The following is a 14,233-nucleotide window of genomic DNA, read 5'->3' on the forward strand; positions in this document are numbered from 1 at the left end:
TTGGTAGACCTTCTACAAATAGAGGTGTCAGGTGATGCTGATCTAGAATAATGTAATCAATTTATGAATCAATGTTGAAGCACCAAACAAATGGTAAGGCCTTTTTGTTTGATAAGGTACTTTGCAAGAAGAATCCTAACTTTAAAACTAAACAAGCTCCAACTGCAGTCCACATCTAGAGAGCAGGAAGAAGGTTTTCCTGCTAGAGGTTACTTTGGAAAACTGGCTATGCCTTCTATTTTTTTGAGATCATGCATGCAGACACAGGTGCCTGGAATAGTTCAGTTGTGCTTACCTTGTCACATAAGAGGGGCTAGGAGTAGATCTTCTGTGGGGAGCCTTTCAGCACTGTATTTTTCTGTTTGGTCCAGAACTGTTTTTCTTTTGTGAGGAAAATTAGTCAGGACAGCAAAACTGGAAGCTTGCTTCTAAGGTTTTGAACACTTTTTGACTTGACTAGTAACTAAAGCCATAAGCATAAGAGACAATAATTATTCTTTTGAGAACATATCTATTGTTCATTTTACACTCACAACAGCTTCTACACTTCTTTTACTGAAATGAATTATGAAATTCCCATTGCCTTCAGTACTCTTGCTTAGAATACTTAGGTCTCGTCTTTGACTTACTTGACTGTGTGAGTGTTATTTGCCTGCAGTTTGGGTATCTAAAAAACATCTGCAGGAACATCATACAAGGGAAACTGTCAATAAATCAGAGCAAAATTGCTGTTTCCTTTCAGCAGAGACATATTGTTTGTTTCAAAAGGGTAACAGCTTAGTTTTCAAAACTCAGGGTTTTTTTTGTTAAGAAAAAATGCTTTTGGCTTCATTAATTTTTTTTCTTCTTTCCCCTTGTAATTCAGACCATTACCATAATTCCTTCTGCACACACACCTGATGCTTCAGGTAGCTGTCAGCTCCATTATTGAAGGCAGCAGCAATCTGCAAGGAAAGACTGAATTAACAGGTGTTTCTTCGAGCCATATATTGCTGAGGAAAGTTATGTCTTGAAGCATTGCTACTTAAAAAAAAGGAGTATACTTTTATTGATCTTTATGGTCCTTGGACTAGCTTTATATTTCTGCAAGAGCAGTAGGGGCAAGCCATTAGCAAATAAGAATAAAGCACGGGAAATGGAGAATTAAAACTTATCTCCAAGACAGGGTGCAGAATCTTAATGGCTGAAAACTTAAAAGGAGAGATAAGACATCCTATTTTCCCAAGGCAGATACAGCATATGTACTTTAACAGGTGTGTGCTGCTATCATAATACAGAATAAGGACAGAGAACTCCAACAGCTTTGCTGCTTTGGCTTTTGTTTTTAAGATTAAAAAACAACACATCAGACAGTTGTAGTTAAATAAGTAACCTGCATTACTTGTACAAAAAGTTATATAAATACAAGCTGGCTGTTTTGTTTTCTCTTTAGAGAAGGAAAGCATCCTTTTTAAAAATAACCAGTAATCCTTATATTACTGAGATGCTGCCAAGTTACAATTCAGAAGACAGACATGTGAAATTAAATCCACACTGTGCAGAGACAACACAGTGATCCCTCCAGATCAGATCCTTTGTGTTTATCCTGTGCACAGTTACACAGATACAATGGAACATGTGATAGCTTGAACATATTTTGCTTTTACACAAAATAAAATACTTCCCCATTTTGTTAACTAATGTATCAAAAATATCCATCACATCGTCATCATCATCATTGCTATTATTATGTTATTAAGGAATTGTCCTTCATTCCATGCATAATCATAATTTCTCAAGTTAAAAACATCATCCCTCCCTCATAATCGAAAAAGCACTGTGCACAGTGAAGCAGATCCCCAATTAAATGCAAGTGCTATTAAAATGAAGAGAAATACACTATTACTGTTGATTTTAGAGGAACAAAATTCTGGGGAGTTTTAAAAGAAAAACAAAATAGTTTTATCTGGACAAAATAATGTACAATTATTAATATTGCACTTTTTATACAAGAAATTCTAATAAATATACAGAAAAGATATACATTTACATATACAGAAAGTCATTATTCTTTTTTTAAATAAAAAGTTGCACTGCTGCTTATTTCTTGAAGACCCATTTCTACCAAAAGCGTTCACTCCCAGATGTGTTTTGAAGTAAGCCAATTTGAGACTGTTTAATGTAATGAACCTGGCACTGACCTCAATAATGGACCCCTAGTTTTACCGGAAAAATCTACATGTCATGGAAGCTGTAGCATGGCAGAACTTGAACAGCATTTCACTAATATATCACAAGGCCCAACAGGAGTTACAGGAGAGGCACAACCTAGCCTTTCATTTAGAGAAAGTCTTGAAGCAAAACCTGAGATCAGGTAGTTCACCTTTAAACTTCCATAATTCTCAAACTCTCTTCTTTGCAGATTTCCTCTAATTTTAAATTTTTTTTCTGAGCAGAGCAGATAATCCCCAGGAATTAAAATCATGGAGCACCTCACTGCAGCTGGCCAGGAGGAAAGTCTCATGGCCTGCATGCAAAATCTTGCTGTGAGTGTGATGTTTGAGCCTCATTTTTTAGACTGCACCTTTGGGGTATTATACATAGACTTAAATATCTACTTTATAGCACCTGTTTTGTTGTGGGAGGCAGCTGGAGAGGAGCAAGTTGCTTACAAATCATTTGTATTAGGACAATGATGCTAGTGCTGAAGCCATTCTGTTTCAACTGAGTAGTAACAACCATGAAAAATCAGAATAAAACTCTTGTCTACCAGTTAACCGAAAGGCTTGGCTGCCGGGAAAGAGAAATTTCATGTTACCAGAATAGAAAAAAACACTTCCTCAAGTTCTTTTCCAAAACTCCAAATCTGAAAGTACGAGAACTTTGGGAAGTAGTACCTCTTTTCTCTAAGTAGTTGTTAGTAGGATGCAGTATGCAAAGTGTCTCCTGCTTATCACATGCAATTTCTCTCTTTCCTGCCTATGTTCTCTAGAGAACAGTGTTTGCAGGTTTGTACTAAAGTCTGTCAAGAAGATAATTTGTGTTCTCCTTTTGCTGGTCAGTTATTAACATCACTGCACCTCTGTGCTGAGGGCAACACTTCAATGCCCAATCCTCCCTCACAAGCTCAAACTGGAAACATTTTAAGGTGTGTTTTAGACCCACTTACGTTACAGACCATTGTTCAACTTCTCTAGACACCAGATTCTCAAAGGTAACAAGGATGTCCCTTGCCTGGTGTAGGAAGGAGAGAGGGGTTTAGAAATTAAAAAGGCTTCTAATCTTGGATGTGACAAATAAAGCTTATAAAGCAAAATCACGTGCTTGTGTTTTCAAGGTAGTCTAAGAGAGATGAGAGGTGCTCAGCAGAAAGAGACCTGGGGGTGCTGGTCAATACCTAAATATAAGCTATTGTGTGCCCAGGTACCCAAGGTGGCCAATGGCATCCTGGCCTGTTCCAGCAATAGCGTGGCCAGCAGGGCCAGGGCAGGGATGGTACCCCTGTACTCAACACTGGTGAGGCCACAGCTCCAATCCTGTGCTCAGTTTTGGGCCCCTCACTACAGGAAAGATACTGAGGTGCTGGAACATGTCCAGAGAAGGGCTGCTAAACTGGTGAAAGATCTAGAAGACGTCCTATATGGAACAGCTGGGGCAGTTGGGATTGTTTAGCTCAGAGAAGACTCAGGGGTGACCACATTGCTCTCTACAGCTGCCTGAAAGGAGGCTGTAGTAAGGTGGGGGTCAGTCTCTTCTGCCATGTTTCAAACAATAGGATGAGAAGAAATGGCCTCAAATTGTGCTGAGGAGGCTCAGATAAGATATTAGGAAAAATTATTCACTGAAAAAGTGGCTAGGGATAGGACTAATTTGCCCAGGGAGGTGGTGGAGTCACCGACTTGAACAGTGTCCAAGAAGAGTTTGGATGTGGCACCCACAGATAGTATAGGGGTGGGTATGGTAGTGCTGTTAATGGTTGGCCTAGATTACCCTGAAGATCTCCTTTGATCTTGATGATTCTTTGATTCTGTAGTATGATGCTCGGTTTTGACTCTCTTCCTCATCTGTCTCTTGGTGTGTCCCTCAGGCATGTACACAGATTGAAGGGAAGTCTCACTCCTCTCATACCCATTTCTTGGTGTCATGGTCTCTCTGACTCTTTGTGGTCTATCCTCATGACCATGTTTATCTGCATTCTGTCTCCTAGATTCACAGAAGGGAAAACTTGTCAAGTCCCTTTATAACAATGATTTGTTAAAGGGATTTTTTTAAAGGGAAATAAATAAATAAAATGAAAAAGATAATTCCATCCATCTGTATTTTCTGCAAAAGCCTTTGCTCAGTGAAGAAAAGGCTGTGATCCCCTTGTTCCTCCATTTTCATTTCATCTGTCTTCAAGATTTTCCACAAGTCCCACAGCAACGTGACTTAAATTGGGTGAGCTGGCAGAGTTTGAGCTGCTTCACTTTCTCACAGTACCTTGTGGTGTCTCTGCACTCCACTGCCAAAGGGGAAACAAGAAGAAGAAATGGTGATGAAGTTATGAACAAAGGATTTCTTACCTGAGAACATTCATCCTTGGGTGGCCAAGAGGACCTTTGTGTTGGGAGGTCTTATTGTGAGCATGAGTTTGACTTGCTGCAAAGTCTAAATGTGGACTGCATGTCCACAGGATCAGTAAAGAATTGGTGGGCAACATTTTCTTTCAGAGCTTGGGGAAGGTGCTTCTGAGGCTGCTCCAACACTGTTAGTTTGTCATATACCGATATTTTAGAGAGGCTTTAGGAGTTTCCTAACAGTTAAACCAAAGATGAACAAGTAAATGAAACTGGATACTTGTTTTAATGGAGTAGCTCAGAGACACTTTGGCCAGCTTTCCACATTTGAAGAGCCAGTGTGTGGGAGTGTTACCCCAGCTGACTGGGAGTTGTCTTGTGTTTTTCACAGGTTAGAAACCACCCAGCATGAAGATGTTAAGACATCTTTTGAACTCTTCTAGGGCTTAGGTTCTGGTGTCACTTGTACAGTTTTTGAGGCCCACAGCTTTCTGCTTTGTAGTTTGGAAAACTATCCAGCATTCCTGCAAGACTTTGGGATTTGAGACATTTCTGTATAGCAGAAAGAGATTGGAGTCCTGCTTGATACCTGTGAACTCCCTTGTTGCTTCAGCTTCCATTAGGGCCCCCCAAACTCATGAGTTTGGACCTGTGTAGTCCACTTTGTCTCTGCTGAGAGGGAGCATTAGAGCTGGTGTGAATTTAGGCAAGTACATGTGGGTTCTGCTACTGCATCTGCAATGCTTGCAAAGTAACTGGCCTGCAAGATAGAGGATGCGAGCCTAATTTCCAAACAGGCACATAGTCTGTTCTCTTTTGTTCATTCATTTTTTTTTTAATTAGTAACTTTTCTAGTCCAGTGGCAGGCCCAATTTTGTTGCTTGTAATCTGAAAGAAAGCAGTTTTGCTTGTGGATTTGCCATCATCCACCTACCCACTGGATTTGGACTACAGCCATAAGTATGGTTGTGATTCATATTTTTCTTTCTGTCTCTACCATTAACTGAAAGTTAATCGTAGAATCATAGATTGGTTTGCATCATAAGGGAGCTTTGAATATCACCTAGTTGTAGCCCTCCTGCTGTGGACTAGGATGCCTTTCACTGGACCACATTGTTCAGAGTACTATCCAACATGTTCTAGAAAACCTTCAGGGATGGGGTATCTGCAGCTTCTCTGGGAAACCTGTGCCATTATCTCATCACCCTCACAGTAAAAAGATTTTCTTCCTATTATCTAATCTAAAACTACTCTGTTTCAATCTGAACCCATTCCTCCTCATTCTGCCACTAAATGGCCTTGTGAGTAGTCTTGCTCCATCTTTCTTCTAAGTACCCTTCAAGTACTGGAAGACCACAAGTAGGTCACCTAAAAACAGGGCTATACAATCCCATTTCCCTCAGCCTTTTGTCATACAACAGGTGCTCCATCCCTCTGAACTTGGTGGCCTACTCTGGACTTGCTCCAGAAGACTGCATGAACTATTTCTCACGCTGTTAGAAAGGGGACACAATCCCAGCACGAACACCATTGCCAAAAGCCTCCACAATGGGCAGCATTCCTCTCTGGGGTGCTGAGCTTTAGACACTGGATTTTGCACAGGTCTGGGCTGGAAGCTCCCCAGGATGTCAATCTGCAAAGTCCAGTGCTGCGTTTCTGAGAGACGGCTCTCCCTTCTTTCCTACTCCTGCACCGCTCTGCCTCCCCCTCTCAGCAAAGTACCGTTTTCACAGGGTGTGATGTTGCAGCGCTGCCAGTTTGCTGGCCTTGGCCTCCAGGAGCAGTGGTGGTCCATCACGGGCTTGTTGGTGCGGACGTGCACGCAGTCCACACGCCGCGACTGGAAGCCGTAGTTTCCACACGTAGCCGTGCAGACGGTCCATAGGCTGACCCTCCAGTGCACACCACAGACATCAGTCCAGCAGTTCTGCGTGCTCAATGGCCTGGGGGCAGGAGGCAGAGAGAGAGGGAGGGAGGGACAGCAAACATTACATATCCCAAAGGTAATTCACTCAGAGCACTGTATGGATCAGGTCTTCAAAAGCTGCCAGGTGAAGCCAGCAGTTTTGAACAGCTCTCAAGGACCAGACCCTCAGTGGGTACACACTGGTATACCAACACCAGGCTAAATGACCATTTGAGCACTTTGAGGATTTGGCTGAAATGCCCTCTCCACAAAGGGCCAAATCAGAGATCTGAAACGTGAAATGAGTGGTGACCAACGTGGTCCAGCAGGACTTTGTAACTTTTTGGGGCTTTACAGCCAGTAGGAACAGAATCAGTTCTCTGAAACTTTCTTTCAAGACAGTCTCACAGAAGATGTATAAGCACACTTTGTTCATATCTATTTGTCACACAGGTAGTGAAAAGACATGAGAGGGAGCCAACAAGCCAATTACATTAATATTCAGTCATGATCAGTCATGATTTACATACCTGTCTCATGTAAAGTAAATGTCTTTACAATGTTGACAGTGGAGTTTATCTGCAGGAAAACAAAATCTGTGGAGACTCTTTTTTTTCTGTTAGTTTGTGTTTAAATAAGTGAGAAGACTGGCTTCTTAAGAAGATATAGCATAGCTTTGCAGTGAGGATTTGGCATGCATAGAAGATTTTCCAGTTTTTGGCCAACTGGCCTGAAGCTCCTAGGAACAAACAGGGAAGTCTGGGCTATAAGCTTGGTAAGATTTGTTACACATAGCTGTACAGGTTGCAGCATGACCTTTTCATTACATAGGGGAAACCCATAAGTTTTCACGTAAGTCACTAGTCCACCAAATATCTCTGAAAAGGCTTGTGGGTCCAGACATAAGACATTTCTGTCCTACCTTGGTAAGGAACTGCATTGATCAGATGACACAGAAGTCCCATCTTTGGTCTGGCAAAATACCTGTCGGTGCTGTACAGCCAGTCGTGGTCCAATGCAAGGCCCGTTACACTGGGAACACAGAAGGTTCACTCAGGGGAGGCACAAGACAGGGCCAGTTCCAGTTTTATAAAACTGCTAGTGAAATAAAGTGTATACTGCCATCCTGAGACTGTTTAGATTTCAACTGCTTTCTGCACCTCTATGGGCTTTGGAGGCTGACTGTGCAGTCATTTTCTGCTCTACCTCACTCTCCTCCAGCAGCATTTAAACTACATTTCTGTATATGCTCTGTAGATTCATTGCCTCTTCTCTTCAATAATTTAATCTTAAATACATCTGTTAGAGGAAATTAAATGCTCCCATACCATTAGCCAAGAGCCTATGATCCTTACAGGAAATCTCAATGCATTACTTTTACTGCGCATTTTGCATCATATGAATTGGCCAAATAACTAAGAATGCATTGAACCAAGGATATATTACATTCCATTTAATAATTTAAAAGCATTGAAGGACAATAAACAAAAGCAAGAAGCATGAGAAGCAAAAAAGATATGCAAGCTTGGTCCAAAATTGAGGCTATCCTAACATATTCAAACTTAACAATTACAGTTTAACTCTCCTAATCCTCTCCTTCGATTAAAACATAACTTGGCACGTATTTGTGCTATTTTAAAATTACATCAAGTATTAGGAAACTGTTTTTCTAAGTATCTGGAAATTATATCCAAGAAGAAACTGAGGGTTGAGTAAGAGGTCATCAGTGTGAAGCAGGAATTTTTGGTGGGGGATGGCTGCTGACCAATCCCTCTGTCACCTCCTGAGAGGTGACAAGCCCTGTTCCACACTACCATGTACTCTTCAAATAATATGCCCTTCCACATGCTATTTCTTCCCTCCCTGACAACTGAGAGAGAGAAGCAGTAACTGCCAGGCTTCCAGCTGCTTCCTAGCAAATGTGTTGCTGGAAATGTCATTCTCTGGAGTGTGTGGAGCATTTCTGTGATATCTGCAGGGGTTAGCAGTCCTCATCACCAGCAAGCCTGAGTTTAAAAACACACAGTGAAGAACAAAATGCCAGGAACATTAAATGAAGGAATTTCTAGAGATAGGGATAGAGCAGGTAGGCTGTTTATTTTCTTTGTGAACTGGGGAAGTTGACTGCTGCACAATGATACCCCACAATACTACCAAGCAGGTCATTGATCCACTGAGACAGTGGTACATTCCTAACTATGTATAACAGTCTTCTGGCTTGGAGACTGGGCAGTATGCAATCACGTGGAACTTGACCTTTTTTTGTAAGCTAGGTAGAAGAAATATATGATAATGCACAGAGATTACATTTAAAATTCAGAAATTAGTTCTGAACTATTTGTCTCAGCTGAGTATGATGTCACGGGGAACAATATAGCTCATAATGGTTTCTGCAAAGATGATCCAATCCTTTCCTGAAATGCCATAGGGGGTGAAAATTTTCTTCTTTGATATGAAGTGATAATTCCAAGCTTAACTTGCCATATAATAACTCAGTCACCTCTCAAGATCTGAATGAAGATGCTTTCAAGTAGTGAAGAATAACCTGTTATAGTAGCTGAAGGCACTTTTTACTACCAGTACTACCACTTTTTATAAAAAAATGTTTTCTTGGCTTGCAAAGCAGGATGTAACCGACAGTATGTATTGTCACCGTGTGTTGAAACCAGGTGGGGCAGTGATCCTTATCTCTGTGGGACATATCCTCTGCTAATGAGCCATCTGTTAAAACCAGGTGGGACAATATTCTTTATCTTTTCCACTACCCATCCTTCCTCCAGGAAGGTATCGTCTGTTAATGGGCCATTGAGTCCCACTGCCTGACTGATAAAATTACATCATCCCACTGGGAGATGATCCAGCCAGGGGAGGAGCCAAGAATTTCCCACCTAGATAAAAGCTGAGCTCTGGAACACCAAGGCAGCCTTTTTCCACTGGGTTCCAGAGAAAAAACTGGACCTTTCCACATCACTAGACCTTTGGAGGAAAACTGCACCTTTCTACAGGAACACTGCTTCAACTGAACCATATCTATCACTCCAGGAGGGCTGCAGCCACCATTTAATGGGACTGCTACCAACAGCCTGACTGACAGGGTGTCAGGTTGTATTCTGACTCTGTCAGTGTTTTGTTGTTTTGTATTACTGTATTTTTGTTTAAATTTTTCCTAGTAAATAACTATTATTCCTATTCCCATATCTTTGCCTGAGAGCTCCTTAATTTCAAAATTATAATAATTTAGAGGGAGGGGATTTACATTGTCCATTTCAAGAAAGGCTCCTGCCTTTCTTAACAAACACCCGTCTTTCAAATCAAGACAAATGTGATGCAACACAATCTGCTAAGAGAAAACTTGAAGATCTGCAAAGCAGCAGGAAGTAGTTTGAAGATGCTTTTAGCCCTCCATTCTGTCTTTAATCAGGAATTAAATCAAGAAAGTTCACACTTTTTGGTATTCTCAGGCAACATCAGCAACTTTGTAAAACTGAATTATTATACATCCTCCTGCCTTAAACCTTATCACAATCATAAATCCTGACTCCAGCCAGCTGAGACTGAAGCACTCTCACTGGCTGATAAGGGGGATTAAGACTTGAAGAAGGCTATTTCCCAGATGGGTCAGTAATCGCTGTAGCAAGGAACTGCAGATTTTCCTGCTAGAGGACACGAGGTCTGCAGTAAAAGCCCTGTTCATGAGTGGCATTTCTAGTCATTGTGAAAAGCTACTGAAATCCAAGCAGGCAGTGCATCACATACAGAAAGAAAGAGCTGAACAAATTGGCTGCCTCAAAAGCCTGCAAACTGTAACCTAAAGGTACTAGGTTGTGAAATGATTACCTTCATTTTCTGTGTCTTTTTTCTAGCCCACACTGTGGGACTGTCCTTGGAATGTTACTTTGGTCCTTACCTGGCCCCAGGAGGAGGCTGCCCACTCAACACAGGGCTGCCTGTTACAGTTCTGTATGTCCACAGGGCGCTTGGACACCAGGGCACAAGCCTCGTTTGGCACTGGGACAGAGCTGCCTTTCGCTGTCAGGCGCTGGCATGTCACTCGCCGGGTCTGTGTGCCTCCACCACAGCTCCGTGTGCAGGGAGACCAGGATGTCACCATCCACCTGTGAGAGGAAGGAAAAGAGGTCAGGGAGCAGGCACGTGCCACTGTCTGCAGAATCCTTGGCATCAACCTGTCTTTACTGATTGGGAAAAAAGACAGGCAGTGGGTTGGCTCATTTTAGGGTGTGATCCTGGGACGTCTGAGTGTCTCAGCCTCCCATAGTCTTCACTGAAAACTGTTCAGAGGATGAAAGCTGAGAAAACAGCAAATTTTTCATTGATTTGTCTTTCTCAAGGCTCTCTGGGCCCAGAATTAATTTTCTAGCCCTAACTGTTTTTAGAGGCTTAGCAAATATTTGTAGCCCTGGTACAGGCGTTGTTGGGCAAGTCTGCTCTTATACCATGGTGCCATGGAGGCCTTCTTCACAAGCTACAGTCACAGTGCTAGGACTAGTAGCACTCCTTAGTAGGGAAAACTATTTCTGTGTAATTGCTGGAGTAGCTCACAGGCCATTTCAAACTTGTTGAGAGGGAATAGCCAAAAGCCTGCTGGGTCCTGCAAGTGCCTGCCTCCTCTGTTGTACCCCTGACAGCTGGCATAATCCAAAAATGGATGAACATTGCTTAGGAACAGTTAGCCCAGGGAAGGAAGGACACTCTTCTTCTTTCCTCTTGAGTTCAGACCATGCATTCAACAGCTGAGGCTCTGAACCCCTGCATACTGGCATTTAAAAAATCCAGTCCTACTAGCTAAAAGTCTGTAAATAACGGAAAATAGTAGTCTAATACATTTTGTCATTGTAAGGATCATTAGGTGAAACACTCATGCAGTCAAGTTTGGGAAAGCGTTAGGTTGGAATAGGGAGAATTGAACTGATTGTTAGTTTTCTGAATAGTTTTATGGTCAAGCCAGAAGTTTGCTTCATTAAGTTTCTGGATACTTGGCAGGATTTGTGTGGTTTTGGGAATAAAATACTGCCTATCACGTCCCTCACCAGCAGTGTTTATGATTACTTTACAAAATAGGCAATAGTCATTCTCCAATCCCATGGAGAGACATCCGTTTCTATTTTTCTGTCTTCTACAGGTGATTAACTCCAGCAGTCACAGAAACAAGTATAAACAAACATATTCCCAGCCTGGAAAATAAGAACACTGGTACTTTTTAATGCTGTTTGGCAAGGTTGAACCTGCAATTTCCGCACTGCTTATAAAGCTCTGGTCTGCATGTCAATCAACTTTTATTTCCAAGCTTACATCTCAGCAGTTTCTCAGGAGCTGAGGGAGGATTTGGGGTTATGTCACAATTCAGGAAAGGTATAAAAAGACATAAACCATTCCCATGGAATTTATTGTCAACAGCAAGGAAAACTGCTGCTTATGAGCGTGTTTCATATTTCATCAAATCTCTTTTGGTTGCTTTCTTATGACTCAGCTAGCAACTCAGAAACATTTGCCTGCAAAGAAGAGTAGGAATGTATTTTAAAAGGTAATTAAACAGAAACTTGCAATATACCCAAGACACAGCAAGAATGGTAAATCTGGCCAATTCTCATCAGGTTGCTTAGCACCTCTCCTTGACTCAGCTTAGACTGTCCTTTTTAAATACAAGTCCCAAATCACTGTTGAATGAGGGAAGTTGCCCTAAATTTCTCTTGAGATGCTCACTACTTTAAAGTGCTTGTATACTGAAACATAACATATCCACATTGGAAATGAAGGAGAGGAGGGAGTAAATATGGAAATTGGAAAAATATGGAAAAACATGTTTACACATCTCAGCTAAAGAGATACTGAATTGCAGAAGTAGGACATTTTTAATATGAAGGGAGCATAACACTACATTGATTCTCTGGATAAGCTCTGGATGTACTCTTCTTTGCACCAAAGAGTCTAAAAAAAAAAAAAGACTTTTTGTGGGGTGAAGTCAGAGAATCATTTATATTGTAAATGACCTTTAATATCATCAAGTCAAATCATGAACCCAGCAATGCCAAGTCCACCATTATACCATGCCCCTAATCACCACATCTACACATCTTTTAAATACGTCCAAGGATGAAAACTAAATCACTTCCCCAGGCAGACTGTTCCAATGCTTGATAACCCTTTCAGTGATTAATTTTTCCCTAATAGCCAATCTAAACCTCTCGTGGTGCAGCTTGAAGCTGATTCCTTTTGTCTTGTCACTTGGAAGAGGAGGCTGACCCCCACCTTACTACAGCTTCCTTTCAGGCAATTGTAAAGAGTGATAAGGTCTCCTGGGCCCCATTTTCTCCAAGGTAAACAACCTCAGCTCCCTCAGCCACTTCTCATGGGACTTGTGCTCCAGACCCTTCAGCAGCTTCTCTGTCCTTCTTCTTTTTGGTAGTGAGGGGTCAAAAATTGAACACAGTACTTGAGATGTGCCACAGGAAGACCTAGGTATAGCCAGAAGTTTTTCAAGCTGTCCTGGCTCATTTATGTTTAGCAATAAGTGAAAACCAGGGGACTAGTAGGGCAGAGATTTACAATTCCAAGGCTACCACAAGCTAGCAAACTCCAAAAAGAGGCAGAACTCAGCCCCCTTCATGCCCACTAGATCTGATAAGATGTGCCCATTTTACAAAAGATATTTCCACCCTGCTAAGGCAATTCTTTGCAGCTGCAGCTACAGCTACAGTCCTGCCCATATTGATGTTCCAGCAACAGAAGAACTCAGAATAAAATAACAAAATAGCTGCAAAACTAAGCTTCTTGTCTGTTATAATGTTAAACTGCTATGAAGCCATGTGTAACAAAAAAAGGAAATGATCCCTTCATGGGTGACAAAATTTTCATGCGTTGAGTGCATACAGAACAGGCATATTTATATTTATAACCAACATGGGTGTGACTAGCATCACTCAAGACATTGCAAATTGTGAATTCTCCTTCTACCTTGTGCTGACAAAGTTCTCCACAAATACTGCTACAAAATCCCGACTGTCTGGATTAAGCACTCAAAAAGTCCCTTTTAGCCATGTCTTTTCCAAGCAGGCACCAGAGAAGCTGCAGTGGTATGATGCCCTGCACCAAGAACTCTTCCAGCACACCTTATAAAAGCATGTATTTTTACGTGAGGCAGACGGACCGTGAAGGGCAGTCTCTTCTGTTGCACGCCACGGGCTGCAGAGGTGGCTTGGGTGTCTCGGCGCAGTGGGATGTGTTGACTTGGGCGCCGTCCAGGACGCACCTCAGCTGGGGCAGCTGCAGCCCTCTGTGCCCGCAGGACGCCGAGCAGGCTGTCAGTTTGTCCACCGACCACCGGTACTCTGCCAGGAGGGGTGGGAGAGGCACCTTAGCACCGAAAAACTGGCAGCAGGAGTTCAGTTAGAAAGGAAAGAGTTGAAGATGTTCTCTCCAGGGTGAAACACAGGGATTCAGTGAAAAGGGGCTACCTACCCCTGCAAGGTGCTCCATGCAAACCCCTGACTATCTTTGGTGTACCAAACACAGTCTTTTGGTGGTTAGAAGCATCAGGCATGGAAAGGTAATAACATGGTATGGCAATTAAGTGAAGCCACATGCCCATGAGCATCTATACTTTTAAAGGTGTGTTATATAATGAACGTATGGTTAGCTGTAGTTCCCAGCAGTATCTATGACTCTGTGATCTTGAAACACTATATCTTTTACCAGACAGTTCACACAGATCATCTGTCCTGAAGATAAATGCAGGAGTTGCAACACATTCAAAATCTTATAGCAAAAGTGAAGG

At 42.0% G+C, this 14,233-nt stretch overlaps 1 protein-coding gene across 3 annotated transcripts in view; it reads right to left on the reverse strand.

The window, feature by feature from the left end:
- Positions 1-1,021: 1,021 nt before the first annotated feature.
- The window catches only part of ADAMTSL1 (ADAMTS like 1), a 190,988-nt gene continuing 177,776 nt past the window's right edge, over positions 1,022-14,233 (reverse strand). For 2 of the 3 annotated variants that reach the window (XM_014871990.2, XM_014871904.2), the window contains 5 exons: positions 13,607-13,787; positions 10,349-10,556; positions 7,364-7,473; positions 6,258-6,478; positions 1,022-4,480 (listed from right to left, as the gene is read on the reverse strand). In XM_014871990.2, coding sequence (XP_014727476.2) covers positions 4,374-4,480; positions 6,258-6,478; positions 7,364-7,473; positions 10,349-10,556; positions 13,607-13,787 — 827 coding nt within the window. In that variant the 3' untranslated portion in view covers positions 1,022-4,373. Of the gene's footprint in view, positions 4,481-6,257; positions 6,479-6,971; positions 7,181-7,363; positions 7,474-10,348; positions 10,557-13,606; positions 13,788-14,233 lie in introns of those variants that run through there. The other variant, XR_015799574.1, reaches the window with a different exon arrangement.

Source organism: Sturnus vulgaris, chromosome Z, assembly GCF_052056855.1.
Source record: "Sturnus vulgaris isolate bStuVul1 chromosome Z, bStuVul1.hap1, whole genome shotgun sequence".
NCBI lineage: Eukaryota > Metazoa > Chordata > Aves > Passeriformes > Sturnidae > Sturnus > Sturnus vulgaris.